The sequence below is a fragment of the Mobula birostris genome, chromosome 6 (genome assembly GCF_030028105.1).
Source record: "Mobula birostris isolate sMobBir1 chromosome 6, sMobBir1.hap1, whole genome shotgun sequence".
Taxonomy (NCBI): Eukaryota; Metazoa; Chordata; class Chondrichthyes; order Myliobatiformes; family Myliobatidae; genus Mobula; species Mobula birostris.
In genome coordinates, this window is record NC_092375.1 from 35,479,427 (window position 1) to 35,501,544 (window position 22,118).

The 22,118-nt window shown below is 43.1% G+C and overlaps 1 protein-coding gene across 1 annotated transcript in view; it reads left to right on the forward strand.

The window, feature by feature from the left end:
* Positions 1-1,989: 1,989 nt before the first annotated feature.
* The window catches only part of LOC140199755 (NXPE family member 3-like), a 47,200-nt gene continuing 27,071 nt past the window's right edge, over positions 1,990-22,118 (forward strand). The window contains exon 1 of the mRNA XM_072262237.1: positions 1,990-2,106. Within this exon, the coding sequence (XP_072118338.1) occupies positions 1,990-2,106 (117 nt within the window). The remainder of the gene's footprint in view (positions 2,107-22,118) is intronic.

Sequence of the window (22,118 nt, forward strand, 5' to 3'; positions counted from 1 at the left end):
TTTAAATCATATACAAAGGTAGTTCTGACACTATTTTCTTCAGTAAGACGCCGCACAGACACACCACGATCAAGCTTCTGCAATAACTCCACTTTCTGCGTTATTGATAGAGAAGATTCCTTCTCTTTTTCTCATTGTTACCCATAGGGGTATCTGCAGATATTTTTGACATTTTCACAGTGAACTTAAACACAAAGTCAACAGTGAACACAAAATATCAGTGAACAGCAAATGCACGTGTAACCAGTATGAGTGCTGAGCCACAACTGACATCTGGCGGCCTCTGCTAGTGCTGCCACGTCATACCTGAGTGACGTCAGCTGTCGGCAAAAAAAACCTTGGTTTTCGGAGCTTTTCGGATTTCAGAATTTTGCATAAAGGAATGTACACCTGTATTTTTAAATTCTAACTTCTCTCCCTCTCCTTCTGAAGAATGAAACATAGGTAGTCATCTCGGGTTCATTTTAAAACTACCTTGTTGCCATTGTTATGTTTTGTAATTCCAAAAACTAATTAAAAGAAAAACACAGGAGTCCAGGGGCAACATGTCTACTTTGTTTTACTTTAGTAGGCGTGCACATATGACAGGGTGACGTAATGAGGTATGCCATTCACACTCCTCTTACAGATAACCAATAATGAATTATGTCTAACAACAAAGAATGCTTAATCAAACAATATATTTACAATATTACTTAAATGTTACTAATATATTAAATACACAACATATTCTACCTGTTATTTCCTTAATGATATCCAACAGATTTTCAGGCAAGATCTCCCATTAAGGAAACCATGCTGACTTCGGTCTTTTTTATTATGTGCCTCCAAATACGAATTTAGGGAGAGAGAGAGAGCAGGATTAGATCATGTGAGATATTGAAGGGCACAAGGAATAACTGGAGTGTGGGATTCAACAATCAAATGTTGCAAATGTTGGAAATCCAAAATAAAAACAGAAATGCTTGAATTCATTTGAGGAAAGACAAGAGTATTTGTGAATGACAAAATTGTTGGAACGCAAACACAAGGAAATATGCAGATGGTGGAATTTCAAGCAACACACATAAAAGTCGCTGGTGAATGCAGCAGGCCAGGCAGCATCTCTAGGAAGAGGTGCAGTCGACGTTTCAGGCCGAGACCCTTCGTCAGGACTAACTGAAGGAAGAGTGAGTAAGGGATTTGAAAGTTGGAGGGGGAGATCCGAAATGATAGGAGAAGACAGGAGGGGGAGGGATGGAGCCAAGAGCTGGACAGGTGATTGGCAAAAGGGATATGAGAGGATCATGGGACAGGAAGCCCAGGGAGAAAGAAAAGGGGGAGGGGGAAACCCAGAGGATGGGCAAGGGGTATAGTGAGAGGGACAGAGGGAGAAAAAGGAGAAAGAGAAAAAGAATGTGTGTGTATAAAAAATTATTAACGGATGGGGTACGAGGGGGAGGTGGGGCATTGGCGGAAGTTTGAGAAGTCAATGCTCATGCCATCAGGTTGGAGGCTACCCAGACAGAATATAAGGTGTTGTTCCTCCAACCTGAGTTTCCTTCATCTTTACAGTAGAGGAGACCGTGGATAGACACGTCAGAATGGGAATAGGACGTGGAATTAAAATGTGTGGCCACTGGGAGATCCTGCTTTCTCTGGCGGACAGAGCGTAGATGTTCAGCGAAACGATCTCCCAGTCTGTGTCGGGTCTTGCCAATATCTAGAAGGCCGCATCGGGAGCACCGGATGCAGTATATCACCCCAGCCGACTCACGGGTGAAGTGTCGCCTCACCTGGAAGGACTGTCTGGGGCCCTGAATGGTAGTGAGGAAGGAAGTGTAAATTGTTGGAATGTTTGTTTGTAATGGTGCTGCCAATTAAAATGAAAAATTGCATATGAATTACCATTATAGTGTTGTCAGTCTGGGTTTCAGTATTTGTTCTGTGCTATTGCAGGTTTAAGTTCCAGAGGTGATTACTAACACAAGCACACTGTGAGCTCCAAACATGGAAGATCAGCACTCAAAAAAGTCCACCCCCTTTTGTTCAGCTTTCCGTTTCGGTTTTGTCCTGTTGTTACTCATGGGACTGATGGCGATGATTCTAAATTTTCGATGGATGAAGGTGTGTAGAATAAATGCAACAATATGTCCATGATGTAGATACGTGAAACAAGACTTTGAAGTGTTGAGTATAACAATACAATGACTATGTGTGATGACTTCTTGCTGCAATCTGAATATTTGACTTTGTTTTAAACCTTTTCATTGGAATATCTGATTTAATTATACATATGGTTTCTGCAGCTTAATACGAGGGGTGATTGATAAGTTTATGGCCTAAGGTAGAAGGAGTTAATTTTAGAAAACCTAGCACATTTATTTTTCAACATAGTCCCCTCCTGCATTTACACACTAAATCCAGCGGCCGTGGAGCATACGGATCCCTTCTTTCTAGAAGTGGTCCACAGCAAGGATGATTGATAAGTTCATGACCAAAGGTAGCAGGAGATGAGTTATTAACTTCAAATGTTCTGCATTATCACGCTGAGCTGAACTGCATGTGCATGTAACGAGAACGTCTTGGACCTCCGGGGGGTCCACAGCAGGGGTGATTGATAAATTTGTGGCCTAAGGTAGAAGGAGATGAGTTATACAGCTCTCGTTAGATGCAGGTGCAGTTCAACTCTTTGAGTGAAAATGCAGAAAGTTTGAAGTTAATAATTCATCTCCTTCTTCCTTAGGCCACGGACTTATCAATCACCCCTACTGTGGACCACTTTCTGGAGGTCCAAGACGCCGACTTGTACAAAGAAAGGATCCGTATGCTCCACAACCGCTGGACTAAGTGTGTAAATGTAGGAAAAATAAATGTGCTAGGTTTTCTAAAATTGACTCCTTCTACCTTAGGCCACGAACGTATCAATCACCCCTCGTATATGATTGAAATGTGTTACCTGTCTTTTGCCCATATTTCCTTATATCCCTCTCCGTTCACCTATGCAAATTCCAAGTTTGCATACTTGATTTTCTGACAATCACATGGTCTATGCTTTCTTTCTGCTTCCACTTTCCCGAAATTACTGTATAACTAAAACATATTTGCTTAAAGTTCTCTGGATTTCGAATTCAGAATGCAATATTCTCATTTCCTTCTTTTTAAAGTCTTTGGAAATCCACTGGTCTACAGAATAAACCCTTTTTTACTATAATTGGCCCAGATTTTTCAATTGTAATGATGCAATTTTCCATATTTACACAGTGAAACGGTGAGCACCTTCAGGACATCTGCTCATGAACTTGACTTGACAATCCTGAAGTTCCAGCCAAAGGCTTATTGTTTCTCAGTAGATTATGCTGCTTTGAAGCTTTCTCCAGTGTAATCAAAAGAAAAAAAAGCTGAATTGTCAAAAAAAGAAGTGTTTATGAGCTATTTGTTGTAAAATATCCTGAACATTTTAGGTGCTTGTTGTGAGGTCTCAGTATTTAAATGCTTTAAGAGCAACAGGCTTTAATTACTGCTTACAGTGAGACGCGTAATTTCTTCACACAAGTAGTTATAAGGCAAAAATTGTAAAGTTGGCTGTATTTAAGCTTCTATGATACAAATATTTAGTTTTAATTAAATGCTCCTTTAAATATTTAAAATATCGGTTTTCTTTCCTTCTTCCTTGATCCCTGTCTATGAGAATTCTTTCATGTGTTTGGCTGTTCAGCTGTTTTTTGCCTGAAGTTGATTGTGTGAACATGAAGAAAAATTGTAAAAGGTCAAAGTCAGAGTTCTTTGCCTAAATGCATACATATTTTGTAACAAGTTAAGTGAACTGATGGCAGAAACAAGCATAAATATGAATGAATAGATATTACAGGAACAAGATAGCAAGATGACAAAGCTGGGTACTGAACATTTCAGATAATTTGACAATTTTGAAGAATATGCAAAAATACAAAGGAAGTTTCAAGCTTCTGTTAATGACAAATGACAGCCCAGGAGTGAAAAATGATCGTGGTTTGGAAGATCACGTTGTAGAATCACTTCGAGTGAAAGTGAGAAATAGCAAGGGAAAACAGCTACTGGTGGCAATGATCTATAGACTCTCTAGGGCAGAACATAAATCAAGCAATTACAGGAATGGTAAGAAAAGGTACAGCAATAATTGTGGGTGAATTTAATCTTCATTTATGTCAATGAATTGGCATAGTAAACATGGTGTGATGTAACTTTACAAAGTGTTCATGATTCCAGGTTGTGGAACAAACCTGGTAAGAAATATTTCAGATCTGCAAATACTCTATATGCTTTATAATGAGACAGAATCAGTGATGGTTGCTTAGTAAAGAGTCTTCATGGAAAGAAAAGGATTTCATTTTCATTTTGAGAATAATAAAATTAGTTCTCAAACTAATAATTTAAAATTGTAATAAATTTACAAACATGTAAGGTAAAATTGCCTAAAATCGACTGGGAAGACAATTAAAATAATATGGAGGGGCATGCATTCACATAGATCTCAATGAAGGTGTATAAAATGAAGTACAAGGAGGCTCATCAATCCATGACTAAATAAAGAATCAGAATCAGGTTTATTATCACCAGCATGTGGCGTGAAATTTGTTAACTTAGCAGCAGCAGTACAATGCAGTACATAATCTAGCAGAGAGAGGAAAATAATAAATAAAATAAAATGTAATAATAAATAAACAAGTAAATCAATTATGTATATTGAATAGATTTTTTTAAATGTGCAGAAACAGAAATACTGTATATTAAAAAAGTGAGGTAGTGTCCAAAGCTTCAATGTCCATTTAGGAATCAGATGGCAGAGGGGAAGAAGCTATTCCTGAATTGCTGAGTGTGTGCCTTTGCTTCTGTATCTCCTACCTGATGGTAACAGTGAGAAAAGGGCATGCCCTGGGTGCTGGAGGTCCTTAATAATGGACACTGCCTTTCTGAGACACCGCTGCCTGAAGATGTCCTGGGTACTTTGTGGGCTAGTGCCCAAGATGGAGCCAACTAGATTTACAACCTTCTGCAGCTTCTTTTGGTCCTGTGCAGTAGCCCCTCCATACCAGACAGTGATGCAGCCTGTCAGAATGCTCTACACGGTACAAATACAGAAGTTTTTGAGTGTATTTGTTGACATGCCAAACCTCTTCAAACTCCTAATAAAGTATAGCCACTGTCTTGCCTTCTTTATAACTACATTGATATGTTGAGACCAGGTTAGGTCCTCAGAGATCTTGACACCCAGGAACTTGAAGCTGCTCACTCTCTCCGCTTACGATCGCTCCATGAGAATTGGTATGTGTTCCTTCATCTTACCCTTCCTGAAGTCACAATCAGATCTTTTGTCTTACTGACATTGAGTGCAAGGTTGTTGCTGTGGCACCACTCCACTAGTTGGCATATCTCACTCCTGTACGCCCTCTCGTCACCACCTGGATTCTACCAACAATGGTTGTATCATCAGCAAATTTGTAGATGTTAAGAATTGTGTCGAGTTGACAGAAAGAGCTCGTATTTGAAAGTGTAATGGTGAGCAAGTAAATCTTGAAAAACTGTATAGAATGGCTGACAAAAGTAAAACAAAATGAGGATGTAAATGTGTGAGTGAATAAACCAGCAAGAAATATAACAATGGACAGCAAGAGTTTCTCCAAGAACACACACAAAAGAGTGCAGGTAAAGTAAGCTGGTCCATTGGAGAATAACAGGAAATAGAAAATGACAGAGACTTTGAACAAATATGTTGTATCCGTTTTCATGCCAGTAAACACAGAAGGCATAGCAATAACTATAGAAAATGCGGTTGCATAGTTGGATTGGAAGTTAATGCAGTCATTCTCACTAGAAAAAAGGTTCCATGCAAACTATTAGCCCTGAAGTGTAAAATGGCAGATGTCGAGAATCAGCAATAAAACGAGAAAATATAAGAAATACTTAACAGGTTGGGCAATATCTTTATAGGCATCCGTTAGTCTGTGAGACCATGGATTTGTGGCTTGGAAGGTTTCCAGGGTGCAGGCCTGGGCAAGGTTGTATGGAAGACCAGCAGTTGCCCATGCTGCAAGTCTCCACTCTCCACACCACCGATGTTGTCCAAGGGAAGGGCACTAGGGCCAATACAGCTTGGCAGGGTGTCGTCATACAGCAATGTGTGGTTAAGTGCCTTGCTCAAGGACACAAACGCGTTGCCTCAGCTGAGGCTCGAATTAGTGACCTTCAGATCACTAGACCGATGCCTTTACTTTATTGTTGCCAAACAATTGATACTAGAGTGTACAATCATCTCAGCAATATTTGATTCTGTGCTTTGCACTCCCTGGAGTACAAATCAATAGTAAATATAGTAAAAATTTAAATTATAAATCATAAATAGAAAATAGAAAAGGGAAAGTAAGGCAAAATAAACCGAGAGGCAGGTCCGGATAGTTAGAGGGTACGGCCCAGATCCAGTTCAGGATCCGTTCAGCAGTCTCATCACAGTTGGAAAGAAGCTGTTCCCAAATCTGGCCATACGAGTCTTCAAGCTCCTGAGCCTTCTCCCAGAGGGAAGAGGGATGAAAAGTGTGTTGGCTGGGTGGGTCGTATCCTTGATTATCCTGGCAGCACTGCTCCGACAGCGTGCGGTGTAAAGTGAGTCCACGGACGGAAGATTGGTTTGCGTGATGTGCTGCGCTGTGTTCACGATCTTCTGCAGCTTCTTCCGGTCTTGGACAAGGACAACTTCCATACCAGGTTGTGATGCACCCTAGAAGAATACTTTCTACGGTGCATCTATAAAAATTAGTGAGGGTTTTAGGGGACAGGCCAAATGTGTTTAGCTTTCTCAGGAAGTAAAGGTGCTGGTGGGCCTTCTTGACAGTGGACTCTGCTTGGTTGGACCAAGTCAGGTCATTTGTGATATTGACCCTGAGGAACTTAAAGTTTTTGACCTGTTCCACTTGCGCACCACCAATGTAAAATGGGTCGTGCGGTCCGCTACTCCTTCTGAAGTCAACAACCGATTCCTTCGTCTTGCTGATGTTGAAGGATAGGTTATTGTCTTCGCACCATGCCACCAGGTTCTTAATTTCTTCTCTGTACTCAGACTCATCATTACCCGAGATACGGCCTACAACTGTTGTGTCATCAGCAAACTTATATATTGAGTTCAATGGAAACTTGGCTACACAATCATGGGTGTACAGTGAGTACAGCAGGGGGCTGAGTACACCGCCTTGCAGGGCACCGGTGCTCAGAGTGATTGTAGAGGAGAGCTTGTCCCCTATTTTTACATACTGAGTCCTGTCTGTGAGGAAGTTGAAGATCCAGCTGCAGATCTGAGTGCTAAGGCCCAGGTTCTGGAGCTTAGGAATCAGTTTATTTGGAATGATGGTATTAAAGGCAGAACTGTAGTCAATGAAAAGGAGCCTTACATATGTGTCTTTACTCTCCAGGTGTTCTAAGGCAGAATGTAGGGCCAGAGAAATGGTATTTGCCATTGACCTGTTGCTCCGGTAGGCGAATTGTAAAGCGTCGAGGTTGACCAGTAGGCTGTGGTTGATGTGTGCCATAACCAATCGCTCGAAGCACTTCATAGCAATTGATGTCAGAGCCACAGGTCGATAGTCATTCAGGCATGCCACCTTGCTCTTCTTCGGCACCGGGATTATCGTTGCCTCTTTAAAACACGAGGGGATCTTAGACTGAAGCAAGGGGCAGTTGAAGATGTCAGCAAACACTCCAGCTAGCTCGCTTGCACAGGCCCGGAGAACCTGTCCTGGGATGCCATCTGGGCCCATCACCTTCCTTGGATTTATCTTCAGGAAGGCCCTTCTAACGTCCTCCTTGGTGACAATGAATCTCGATGCCACCAGGTCCGGTTCATCCGGAGCCTTAACCACTTTGCCATGCACCAACACACTAGGCAATATCTATGGAAAGATGAATAGAGTCAGTGTTTCTGGTTAATTGCTTTCAAGATGATAAGGCGAGAAAAAAGATTGTAATTTAGCTTGGGAGAGTTGGGAGGATAGAGAATAGTGGCAATAAAAGATTAAGGTTCTCAAGATAGCAAATGCTTTTGTCATCAGTTAGAGAGAAAAATTAAACAGGATAACACAAGATAATAGAAACTATCAGGCAGATAGAAAAAGATTAAAGGTTGTGTTCAAAGTCTTCCTGAATAATATAAAATTTCTTCTGCCTTCCGGGAAATTTCTAGTCTGCTTAAAAAGGAGAAGGTGCATTTAAGACTGAGAACCACATCCATGCACAGGGAGGATGTATAGGGCAGAGGGAGCTAACCACCTCACAGCTTCCCACGTGCCCATCTCATCAGTCATCATCTGCCCCATTTGTGGAAAGAGTCTGCAGTTTCCACAATGACCTTAATATCCATTTCAGAATCTTCAAGCCTAGAGTGAAATAAGTTGTCCTTGACCACAAGCATGAGCCTAAGGAGAAGAATTCTATGTACATATCTTACACAATACATGTGCATATAGTCAAATTAGCACTTGTATCTAAATTAGATTATGGTTCTCTTCACTTGGCTTTTGGACTGTACACCATAATCTTTAGCGTAGGGTTTTGTGCTCATATAATTCTCTAGCCTGGTTTAATGTATTCAGTGAAGCAAGCTTCACTGGCAAGACTAATGTTTATCGTCTATCTCTAATTAGACCCTGTGTTACTTCAGTAGGGAGTTAAATCAACAGCATAGTGACATATAAAACAGAGCACATAAGGATAGCAGATGCTTTCTGAAGGATGCTATTAAACAATACACCAACCTGGTGTTTGAGAATATTGGAGAAACCAGCCTCTAAAGCTGCATTTAATTTACTGAATGTAAATTTTTGTGCTGCCATGATACCATTTTTAATCAAACTTTGATCATTAGATACAACCGTATCTGCCGGATGTTCACAACAGGAACAGTGCAATGATTGAAACAAAATGTTTACTTTTTACAACAACTGAACAGGTGTTCAAACAAGTGATTACCTAGACCAGTTTGTTCCCTAAAATATAGCTGAGCAAGTACAGTGAGCTAGGGCAGTCAAAGAGCATGATCCTTTGATTTCTGGGTACCCTAGACGGTAGTTGAATTGAAATCGGTTTATTGTTGCCGCATGTACAGTACTAAGATACAGTGAAAAGCTTGTCTTACATACTGTTCATACAGATCAAATCATCACACAGCGCATTTAGACACAGCAACGTAGAACAAAAAATGCAGAATAAAGTGTAACAGGTAAAGGGAAAGTGTGGTGCAGATAAGAATAAGGTGCAAGATCATAAGGTGCACGGCCAGTGGAAAGCGGCCAGCGCGGAGTGGACCAGTGAAAGAGTGGAACTTTGAGGCTTTGATTCGAGAGATTCTGGCAGTTTTGGCAGTTGGTCTGTGCAATCAAGTCAATCAAGATTTGAATAGATCAGCAGAAAGCCGTTGATTAGACAATCAAGATTTGAATAGTTCAGACTCAGCAGAAAGCAGCTGATTGGGCAGTCGAGGTCAGGTGACCAAACATTTTGAAAAGTTCAAACAGATAAATAGGGGATAGCTCAAGCGAAGCGGCCAGTGCGTGAGTGGGCCAGTGAAGGAGTGGAGCTTTGAGGCTTTGACTCGAGAGGCTTCGACGAGAAGAGGCGGAGGACAAGCTAGCTCACAGTTAGTGTTTACAATGTCTCCTGAGACGGTGATGTGCCTCTCATGTGAGATGTGGCAGTCTTGGGGGAACGCCCCTCTCCCGCAGAGTCACATCTGCCAGAAGTGCATACGGAAGACCGTGTAAGAAATCTGGAGCAGCAGCTGGATGACCTTCGACTCATAAGGGAGAAAGAGGCAGTCATAGGTGAGAGCTACAGGGAGGTAGTCACACCTAGGCTGTCGGAAGCAGGTCACTGGGTGACAGTCAGAGGGGGGAAAGTGAAGGTGAGCAGACAGGTAGTGCAGAGCACCCCTGTAGCCATTCCCCTGAATAATAAGTTTACCGTCCCGGATACTGTTGGTGGGGACGACCGACCAGGTGTGAGCCATGGTGGCAGGGCCTCCGGCACTGAGTCTGACCCTGTGGTGCAGAAGGGTGACACAGAGAAGAGGAGAGCTGTCGTCATTGGAGACTCTATAGTCAGGAGGGCAGACTGGAGATTTTGTGGACGTGAGAAGGACACCCGCATGGTTTGTTGCCTCCCAGGTGCCAGGGTCCGGGATGTCTCTGACCGAGTGCACGACATCCTGGTACGAGAGGGAAAGCAGCCAGAAGTCGTGATACATGTTGAGACCAACGACATAGGCAGGAAGAGGGATAAGGTCCTGAAGTGTGAGTTTCGGGAACTAGGCAGAAGGCTGAAGAACAGGACCTCAAGGGTGGCGTTCTCAGGATTGCTGCTGGTGCTACGTGACAGTGATGGTAAGAATTGGAGGAGATGGCAGTTGAATGCGTGGCTGAGGAGTTGGTGCAGGGAGCAGGGTTTTAGATTTTTGGATCATTGGGATCTCTTCTGGGGAAGGTGGGACCTGTACAGATTGGATGGGTTGCACCTGAACTCGAGGGGGAACAACATCCTTGCAGGTAGGTTTGTTAGCATGGTTTGGGAGGGTTTAAACTAATTTGCGAGGGGGATGGGACCCAGAGCGATAGAGCAGTGAAAGAAGTGCGTGGAGTAAAGCCAGATCTAACATACAGAGAGGCTTTGAGGAAAGAGAAGCAGAATAAATGGTGCAAAGACAGTAAGGTAGAAGGGCTGAAATGTGTGTGCCTCAATGCAAGAAGCATTAGGAACAAAGGTGATGAACTGAGAGCTTGGATACATTCATGGAATTATGATGTGGTGGCCATTACAGAGACTTAGCTGGCACCAGGGCAGGAATGGATTCCCAATATTCCTGGATTTCAGTGCTTTAAAAGGGATAGAGAGGGAGGAAAAAGGGAAAAAGGGGAGGAGGGGTGGCATTACTGGTCAGGGATACTATTACAGCTACAGAAAGGGTGGGTAATGTAGCAGGATCCTCTTTTGAATCAATATGGGTGGAAGTCAGGAACAGGAAGGGAGCAGTTACTCTATTGGGGGTATTCTATAGAACCCCTGGTAGCAGCAGAGATACCGAGGAGCAGATTGGGAGGCAGATTTTGGAAAAGTGCAAAAATAACAGGGTTGTTATCATGGGTGACTTTAACTTCCCTAATATTGATTGGCACCTGATTAGTTCCAAGGGTTTAGATGGGGCAGAGTTTGTTAAGTGTGTCCAGGACGGATTCCTGTCACAGTATGTGGACAGGCTGACCAGGGGGAATGCCATACTAGATCTAGTACTAGGTAACAAACCGGGTCAGGTCCCAGATCTCTCAGTGGGTGAGCATCTGGGAGACAGTGACCACCGCTCCCTGGCCTTTAGCATTATCATGGAAAAGGATAGAATCAGAGAGGACAGGAAAATTTTTAATTGGGGAAAAGCAAATTATGAGGCTATAAGGCTAGAACTTGCGGGTGTGAATTGGGATGCTGTTTTTGCAGAGAAATGTACTATGGACATGTGGTCGATGTTTAGAGATCTCTTGCGGGATGTTAGGGATAAATTTGTCCCAGTGAGGAAGATAAAGAATGGTAGGGTGAAGGAATCATGGGTGACAAGTGAGGTGGAAAATCTAGTCAGGTGGAAGAAGGCAGCATACATGAGGTTTAGGAAGCAAGGATCAGATGGGTCTATTGAGGAATATAGGGAAGCAAGAAAGGAGCTTAAGAAGGGGCTGAGAAGAGCAAAAGGGGGCATGAGAAGGCCTTGGCGAGTAGGGTAAAGGAAAATCCCAAGGCATTCTTCAATTATGTGAAGAACAAAAGGATGACAGGAGTGAAGGTAGGACCGATTAGAGATAAAGGTGGGAAGATGTGCCTGGAGGCTGTGGAAGTGAGTGAGGTCCTCAATGAATACTTCTCTTCGCTATTCACCAATGAGAGGGAACTTGATGATGGTGAGGACAATATGAGTGAAGTTGATGTTCTGGAGCATGTTGATATTAAGGAAGAGAAGGTGTTGGAGTTATTAAAATACATTAGGACAGATAAGTCCCCGGGGCCTGATGGAGTATTCCCCAGGCTGCTCCACGAGGTGAGAGAAGAGATTGCTGAGCCTCTGGCTAGGATATTTATGTCCTCGTTGTCCACGCGAATGTTACCAGAGGATTGGAGGGAGGCGAATGTTGTCCCCTTGTTCAAAAAAGGTAGTAGGGATAGTTCGGGTAATTATAGACCAGTGAGCCTTACATCTGTGGTGGGAAAGCTGTTAGAAAAGATTCTTAGAGATAGGATCTATAGGCATTTAGAGAATTATGTTCTGATCAGGGACAGTCAGCATGCCTTTGTGAAGGGCAGATCGTGTCTAGCATACCTGATAGAGTTCTTTGAGGAGGTGACCAGGCATATAGATGAGGGTAGTGCAGTGGATGTGATCTATATGAATTTTGGTAAGGCATTTGACAAGGTTCCACACAGTAGGCTTATTCAGAAAGTCAGAAGGCATGGGATCCAGGGAAGTTTGGCCAGGTGGATTCAGAATTGGCTTGCCTGCAGAAGGCAGAGGGTCGTGGTGGAGGGAGTACATTCAGATTGGAGGATTGTGACTAGTGGTGTCCCACAAGGATCTGTTCTGGGATCTCTACTTTTTGGGATTTTTATTAACGACCTGGATGTGGGGGTAGAAGGGTGGGTTGGCAAGTTTGCAGACGACACAAAGGTTGGTGGTGTCGTAGATAGTGTAGAGTATTGTCAAAGATTGCAGAGAGACATTGATAGGATGCAGAAGTGGGCTGAGAAGTGGCAAATAGAGTTCAACCCGGAGAAGTGTGAGGTGGTACACTTTGGAAGGACAAACTCCAAGGCAGAGTACAAAGTTAATGGTAGGATACTTGGTAGTGTGGAGGAGCAGAGGGATCTCGGGGTACATGTCCACAGATCCCTGAAAGTTGCCTCACAGGTGGATAGGGTAGTTAAGAAAGCTTATGGGGTGTTAGCTTTCATAAGTCGAGGGATAGAGTTTAAGAGTCGTGATGTAATGATGCAGCTCTATAAAACTCTGGTTAGGCCACACTTGGAGTACTGTGTCCATTTCTGGTCACCTCACTATAGGAAGGATGTGGAAGCATTGGAAAGGGTACAGAGGAGATTTACCAGGATGCTGCCTGGTTTACAGAGTATGCATTATGATCAGAGATTAAGGGAGCTAGGGCTTTACTCTTTGGAGAGAAGGAGGATGAGAGGAGACATGATAGAGGTGTACAAGATAATAAGAGGAATAGATAGAGTGGATAGCCAGCGCCTGTTCCCCAGGGCACCAGTGCTCAATACAAGAGGACATGGCTTTATGGTAAAGGGTGGGAAGTTCAAGGGGGATATTAGAGGAAGGTTTTTTACTCAGAGAGTGGTTGGTGCGTGGAATGCACTGCCTGAGTCAGTGGTGGAGGCAGATACACTAGTGAAGTTTAAGAGACTACTAGACAGGTATATGGAGGAATTTAAGGTGGGGGCTTATATGGGAGGCAGGGTTTGAGGGTCAGCACAACATTGTGGGCCGAAGGGCCTGTACTGTGCTGTACTATTCTATGTTCTATGTTCTAAATCATAACAAAGTATTTTTGTGGTCAAGCAGTTTATCTTACCATATCAGGGAATCATTTACTAGTCTTATAACAGTGGGGTAGAAGCTGTCCTTGACCCTGGTGGTACATGCTATCAGTTTTTTTCCTAATCTACATACACATCACCCTGTGTTGGTATTGGGTTTTCTGACCATTGAGTTCTAAGCTCAAACTAAGATCTTAAGCCCTATCCAATATAGCTACCGGTACACTCACAAAAGGAAGCTTATACAGCAGCCATCTACTCTTCAAAGTCTAGATCACTTCCCTGTTTATCCTCCACTGTGAGCTTAGCTGCCAACACCCACCATTTGAGCAGTGATCACCTGTCCCTACCAAGAAGCATCTACTTCCAGCTAACAAGTAGTTTAAACACAGTTCATTCATTTTAAGGATACATATTTAAAACCAGCCAAACTCTTAAACACATTTAAAACTCAGAGATTTTCTATCTTACAAAAGATTTCCAAACATAAAACGTTTCCAAAACGCAGGTAAAATTCCTATGGGTTAAGCAGACTTTAACTTATTTTAATGAGTTTCAGCTTAATGAGTCGTCCCTCGCAGACATTGAAAGTAGAGGAATGAATTTTTGTACCCTGTATTTCTGTCATTCTTCTTGATGTTACTTGATCATTCCTAACAAGTCTGAATGCTCTCTAACATTTATACTGTTTTTTTTTTTGTTTTGCTATTTGGATGACTTCTTACACATGATATTTTTGCATTTACCTTTTCACACCGATGATAGAAACATAGAAAACCTTCAGCACAATACAGGCCCTTTGGCCCACAAAGCTGTGCCAAACATGTCCTTACCGTAGAACTACCTGGGCTTATAGTCCTCTATTTTCCTAAGCTCCATATATCCATCCAGGAGTCTCTTAAAAGACCCTATCATTTCCACCTCCACTACCACCGTCGGCAGCCCATTCCATGCACTCACCACTCTCTGTGTAAAAAAACGTACCCCTGACATCCTCTCTGTACCTACTTCCAGGCACCTTAAAACTGCGCCCTCTCGTGCTAGCCATTTCAGCCCTGGGCAAAAACCTCTGATTATCCACATGATCAATGCCTCTCATTATCTTGTATACCTCTATCAAGTCACCCCTCATCCTCCATCGCTCCAAGGGGAAAAGGCCAAGTTCACTCAATCTATTCTCATAAGGCATGCTCCCCAGTCCAGGCAACATCCTTGTAAATCTCCTCTGCACCCTTTCTATGGTTTAGACATCCTTCCTATAGTGAGGCGACCAGAATTGAGCACAGTACTCTAAGTGAGGTCTGACTAGGGTCCTATATAGCTGCAACATTATCCTTTGGCTCTTAAACTCAGTTCCATGATTGATGAAGGCCAATGCACTGTATGCCTTCTTAACCACAGAGTCAACCTGCGTAGCAGCTTTGAGTGTCCTATGGACTAGGACTCCAAGATCCCTCTGATCCTCCACACTGCCAAGAGTCTTGCCATTAATACTATATTCTGCCATCATATTTGATCTACCAAAATGAACCACCTCACATTTATCTGGGTTGAACTCCGTCTGCCACTTCTCAGCCCAGTTTTGCATCCTATCGATGTCCTGCTATAACATCTGACAGCCCTCCACATTATCCACAACACCACCAACTTTTGTGTCATCAGCAAATTTACTAACCCATCCCTCCACTTTCTCAACCAGGTCATTTATAAAAATCACAAAGTGTAGGGATCCCAGAACTCATCCCTGAGGCACAGCACTGGTGACCGACCTCCATGCAGAATATGACCCATCTGCAACAACCCTTTGCTTTCCGTGGGCAAGCCAGTTCTGGATCCACAATGCAATGTCCCCTTGGATCCCATGCCTCTTTACTTTCTCAATCGGCCTTGCATGGAGTACCTTATCAAATGCCTTGCTAAAATCCATATACACTACATCTACGGCTCTACCCTCATCAATGTGTTTAGTCACATCCTCAAAAAATTCAAACCGGCTCATAAGGCACAACCTGCCTTTGACAAAGCCATGCTGACTATTCCTAATCATATTATGCCTCTCTAAATGCTCATAAATCTTTCCTCTCAGGACCTTCTCCACCAACCTACCAATCACTGAAGTAAGACTCACTGGTCTATAATTTCCTGGGCTATCCCTACTCCCTTTCTTGAATAAGGGAACAACATGTGCAACCCTACAATCCTCTGGAACCTCTCCAGAACTCATTGATGATGCAAAGATCATCGCCAGAGACTCAGCACTCTCCTCCCTCGCTTCCCACAGTAGCCTGGGGTACATCCCTACTGGTCCCGGTGACTTATCCAACGATGCTCTTCAAAAGATCCAGCACATCCTCTTCCTTAATATCTTTATGCTCAAGCTTTTCAGTCCCCTGCAAGTCATCCCTACGATCACCAAGGTCCTTTTCCGTAGTGAATACTGAAGCAAAGTATCTCTGCCATCTCGTCCGGTTCCATACACACTTTTCTACTGTCACATTTGCTTGGTCCTATTCTCTCATGTCTTATCCTCTTGCTCTTCACATACTTGTAGAATGCCTTGGGGTTTTCCTTAATCCTGTCCGCCAAGGCCTTCTCATGGGCCCTTCTGGCTCTCCTAATTTCGTTCTTCAGCTCCTTCCTGCTAGCCTTATAATCTTCTAGATCTTTATCATTACCTAGATTTTGAACCTTTTGTAAGTTCTTATTTTCTTCTTGATTAGATTTACAACAGACTTTGTACACCACGGTTCCTGTATTCTACCATCCTTTCCCTGTCTCATTGGAATGTATCTACACGGAACCCCACACAAATATCACCTGAACATTTGCCACATATCTTCCATACATTTCCCTGAGAACATCTGTTTCCAATTTATGCTTCCAAGTTCCTGCCTGATAGCCTCATTTCTCCTTACTCCAATTAAACGTTTCCCTAACTTGTCAGTTCCTATCCCCCTCCAATGCTATGGTAAAGGAGATAGAATTGTGATGACTATCTCCAAAATGCTCTCCCACTGAGAGACCTGACACCTGACCGGGTTCATTTCCCAATACCAAATCAAGTACAGCCTCTCCTCTTGTAGGCTTATCTACATATTGTGTCAAGAAAACCTTCCTGAACACACCTAACAAACTCCACCCCATCTAAATCCCTCACTCTAGGAAGATGCCAATCAATATTTGGAAAATTAAAGTCTCCCACCACAACAACCCTGTTATTATTACTCCTTTCCAGAATCTGTCTCCCTATCTGCTCCTCGATGTCCCTGTTACTATTGGGTGGTCTATAAAAAACACCCAGGAGAGTATTAACCCCTCCCTATTCCTAACTTCCACCCACAAAGACTCCGTAGACGATCCCTCCATGACTTCCTCCTTTTCTGCAACCATGACACTATCTCTGATCAACAGTGCCACGCCCTCACCTCTTTTGCCTCCCTCCCTGTCCTTTCTGAAACATCTAAAACCTGGCACTTGAAATTACCTAGGGTTACCCATATTGCTCTATTTTTCAAGCTCCATGTATCTATCCAAGAGTCTCTTAAGATACCCTATCGTATCTGCCTCCACCACCGTCGCCGGCAGTCTATTCCATGCACTCACAACTCTCTGTGCAAAAAAAACTTACCCTTGACATCTCCCCTGTACTGACTTCTAAGGACCTTAAAACTGTGCCCTCTCGTGTTAGTCATTTCAGCCCTGGGAAAAAGCCGCTGACTATCCACACGATCAATGCCTCTCATCCTCCGCCGCTCCAAGTAGAAAAGGTCAAGTTCACTCAACCTATTCTCATAAGGCATGCTTCTCAACCTTGTAAATCTCCCCTGTACCCTTACTATAGTTTCAATTTTTTAAAATGTCTTTTATTACCTCTCGGCTCTTAAACTCAAACCCACGGTTGATGAAGGCCAATGCACCGTATGCCACCTTAACCATACAGTCAACCTGCGCAGCAGCCTTGAGTGTCCTATGGACTTGGATCCCAAGATTCCTCTATCCTCCACAAGGTCAAGAGTCTTACTACTAATACTATATTCTGCCATCATATTTGATCTACCAAAATGAACCACCTCACACTTATCTGGGTTGAACTCCATCTGCCACTTCACTGCCCTTTTTTGCGTCCTATCAATGTCCTGCTATAACATCTGACAGCTCTCCACACTATCCACAACACCCCTAACCTTTGTGTCATCAGCAAATTTACTAACCCATCCCTCCACTTCCTCATCCAGGTCATTTATAAAAATCACGAAGAGAAGGGGTACCAGAATAGATCCCTGAGGCACACCACTGGACACCTCCATACAGAATATGACCTACCTACAACCACTTCTGTGGGCAAGCTATTTCTGGATCTACAGAACAATGTCCCCTTGGGTTCCATGCCTCCTTACTTTCTCAATAAGCCTTGTATGGGGTACATTTGTGCATATGCTGAAATCCATATACATTACATCTACTACTCTACCTTCATCAATGTGTTTAGCCACATCCTCAAAAAATTCGATCAGGCTCGTAAGGCACAACCTGCCTTTGACAAAGCCATGCTGATTATTCCTAATCATATTATGCCTCTCCAAATGTTCATAAATCCTGCCTCTCAGGATCTTTTCCATCAATTTACCAACCATTGAAGTAAGACTCACTGGTCTATAATTTCCTGGGCTATCCCTACTCCCTTTCTTGAATAAGGGAATAACAACTCCAACCCTCTAATACTCTGGAACCGCTCCCGTCCCCATTGATGATGCAAAGATCATTGTCGGAGGCTCAGCAATCTCCTCCCTTGCCTCCCACAGTAGCCTAGGGTACATCCCGTCCGATCTCGGTGACTTATCCAACTTGATGCTTTCCAATAGTTCCAGCAAATCCTCTTTCTTAATGTCTATATGCTCAAGCTTTTTAATCCATTGTAAGTCATCCCTGCTATTGCCAAGATCTTTTCCTGTAGTGAATACTGAAGCAGCTGATCTGAAAAAGCTTCTGGGGACAGAGTTCCTAGGTACCCATAACCGATGCTGGGAATGCTGACTCTGAGTACACAAACCTTCCAACTATTGACAGGTCAGTTATGTGATGTGCTAAGTGATGGTATCAATCTGGTCTGCAGGCTTCATTGAGCTAAGCGAGTTCCTTGTCTGGTTTGATACAAGCTCAATTAGTACAACACTGTTGCCTTCCACGACATCTAGCCCACTTCTGTGGGCCAGCATCCTGTGTTTGATAGACAGTGCTGTTTGTTTGTAAAGTAGTCCTTTTAACTTCAAACTGATTATTGCTTGCTACTTACATTAAGAACCAAAGACTGGTTCTTGTTTAAGACAAGAAGCTGAACAATGAATATTGGTTAGAAATTTAACTTACTCAAAGCAACTCTTTGATCTCTAGAGGCTCACAGCAGCTAGATAAGAAAGCTGAGGTTGGCAAAAAGGCTGACTGGCACTGGACAGTGATTATACATCACAACACAATGTCTCTTTATATGCATACAGTCTATATATATAAGAGCACTTGTACATTATGTTTACCGGATTGTTTTTATTTTTATATATCATGTCATTTAGTTTGTTATTTTTGTGATCTTTATGTTTTTTCATGCTGCATCAGATCCAGAGTAATGATCATTTCATTCTCCTTTACACTTGTGTGCTGAGGAATGACACTAATCATTCTCGAATCTTAAATCTTCTGCCTGATGGAAGAGGGGAGAAGAGAAAATACGTGGGCTGGGCAGGGTCTTTGAGTACGAAGAGTACAGAGACATTCCGTGCAGGGAAGGCTGGTTCATATGTCGTGCTGAGCTGCATCCACATCTCTGTAGCTTCTTGTGGTCATGGGCAGAGCAGCCATGTAGGATGTTTTTTGTGGTGTCTCTGTTAAAAGTTGATAAGGGCTGATGGGGATGTGTCAAATTCCTCTTGCTTCTTGAGGATGTTAAAGAATCGTTGAGCTTTCTTGGCCATGGTGTCTACATGGTTGAGTCAGGACAGGCCATTTGTGATCTTCAGTCTTTGGAATCTGAAACTATCAACCCACTTAACACCACTGATATAGGTGGTGCACTTGCCCACTTCCTGAAGTCAATGACCAGCCCTTTTGTTTTGCTGACACCATAGGAAAGGTCGTTGTCATGACACCATGTCACTAAGCTCTATACCTCCTACTCTTTGCTATTTGAGATACAACCCACTATGGTGGTACCATCTGCAAACTTGTCAATGAAGTTAGAACAGAACCTGGCCATAGAGTCATGTGTGTACAGGAAGTAAAATAAGGAGCTGAGGACACAACCTTAAAGAGTAACAGTGTTCAGAATAATTGTGGTAGAGATGTGGCTGCCTATCCTTACTGATTGTGGTCTGTTGGTCAGGAAATCAAAGATCCATTTGCAGGCGTAAATGTTGACCCCAGGGTTCAGAGTTTGGAGATGAGTTTGCTTGGAATTATAGTACTGGAGGTGGAGCTGTAGTTAATAAACTATAATCTGACAAAGGTGTCTTTATTGCCTCCAAACATGAATGTAGGATAGGAGATGTTATGCACTGTAAACCTGTTTTGGCAGTGGGTGAGTTGCAATGGGTTGAGGTTGTAGGGAAAGCTTGACTTAATAAATGCCATGACCAGCTTCTCAGAGCATATTTTGATGGTGGATATTAGAATTACTGAGTGGTAGTCATTAGGCATATTACGGTGTATTTCTTAGGTTCATGGTTGATAATTGTCTTCTTAAAGCAGGTGGAACAACCGAAAGAAGCAGGAAGAGGTTAAAAATGTTTGCAAATACCCCCACCAGCTGTCTGCGCATGATCTAAGTACACATCCAGGGACACCATCTGGGCCAGATGCTTTCCGCAGGTTCACTCTCCAGATGGCTGATCTAGTACCTGCAATGGTGACTGTGGGTTCAGGTGCACTGTCAGGATAGAAACATAGAAACATAGAAAATAGGTGCAGGAGTAGGCCATTCGGCCCTTCGAGCCTGCACCGCCATTTATTATGATCATGGCTGATCATCCAACCCAGAACCCCGCCTCAGCCTTCCCTCCATACCCCCTGATCCCCATAGCCACAAGGGCCATATCTAACTCCCTCTTAAGTATAGCCAATGAACTGGCCTCAACTGTTTCCTGTGGCAGAGAATTCCACAGATTCACCACTCTCTGTGTGAAGAAGTTTTTCCTAATCTCGGTCCTAAAAGGCTTCCCCTTTATCCTCAAACTGTGACCCCTTGTTCTGGACTTCCCCAACATCGGGAACAATCTTCCTGCATCTAGCCTGTCCAATCCCTTTAGGATTTTATACGTTTCAATCAGATCCCCCCTCAATCTTCTAAATTCCAATGAGTACAAGCCCAGTTCATCCAGTCTTTCTTCATATGAAAGTCCTGCCATCCCAGGAATCAATCTGGTGAACCTTCTTTGTACTCCCTCTATGGCAAGGATGTCTTTCCTCAGATTAGGGGACCAAAACTGCACACAATACTCCAGGTGTGGTCTCACCAAGGCCTTGTACAACTGCAGTAGTACCTCCCTGCTCCTGTACTCGAATCCTCTCGCTATAAATGCCAGCATACCATTCGCCTTTTTCACCGCCTGCTGTACCTGCATGCCCACTTTCAATGACTGGTGTATAATGACATCCAGGTCTCGTTGCACCTCCCCTTTTCCTAATCGGCCACCATTCAGATAATAATCTGTTTTCCTATTTTTGCCACCAAAGTGGATAACTTCACATTTATCCACATTAAATTGCATCTGCCATGAATTTGCCCACTCACTCAACCTATCCAAGTCACTCTGCATCCTCTTAGCATCCTCCTCACAGCTAACACTGCCACCCAGCTTCGTGTGATCCGCAAACTTGGAGATGCTGCATTTAATTCCCTCATCCAAGTCATTAATATATATTGTAAACAACTGGGGTCCCAGCACTGAGCCTTGCGGTACCCCACTAGTCACCGCCTGCCATGTGTGGTGAGGTACCCATTCCCTTCTGTTCAAAACAAGCACAGAATGTGTTCTAAATACATCAGGAAGGGAAATGCTGTTGTCGGCAATGCTGTCCAATCTAATTTTGTTGTCTGTTAAGCATGTAAGCCCTGCTACAACTGCCAACTGTGCTGGAACTCAATTTTTGTCTGTTACTTGTCATCTTTAATAGCTTTACAGAGGTTGTATTTTGATTTCTTGTAAAGGTCAGGTTTAGTTGATTTAAATGCGGCAGATCTAAACTTTAGTAGGGTTGGATCTCCCAGTTCATTTGTAGATGCTGGTTTATCCTTTTTGGTACTGCCCTTAACATGATGTGTGAAGGAAGAAAAGTTGGTGCAGTTACTATTACAGGAGAGAAGGTGCTCAAAAAACTAAAAGACTTAAAGGTATATAAGTAACCCAGACCAGATGAATTGCACCCTAGGGCTCAAAGGTAGCATTAGAGATCATGGTGGCATTACAAATGATCTTTCTGTCATAAGGAGGTGGCTGGGAACGGACCCAAGTGCAAGACACAGACACTGAAGGACTAGA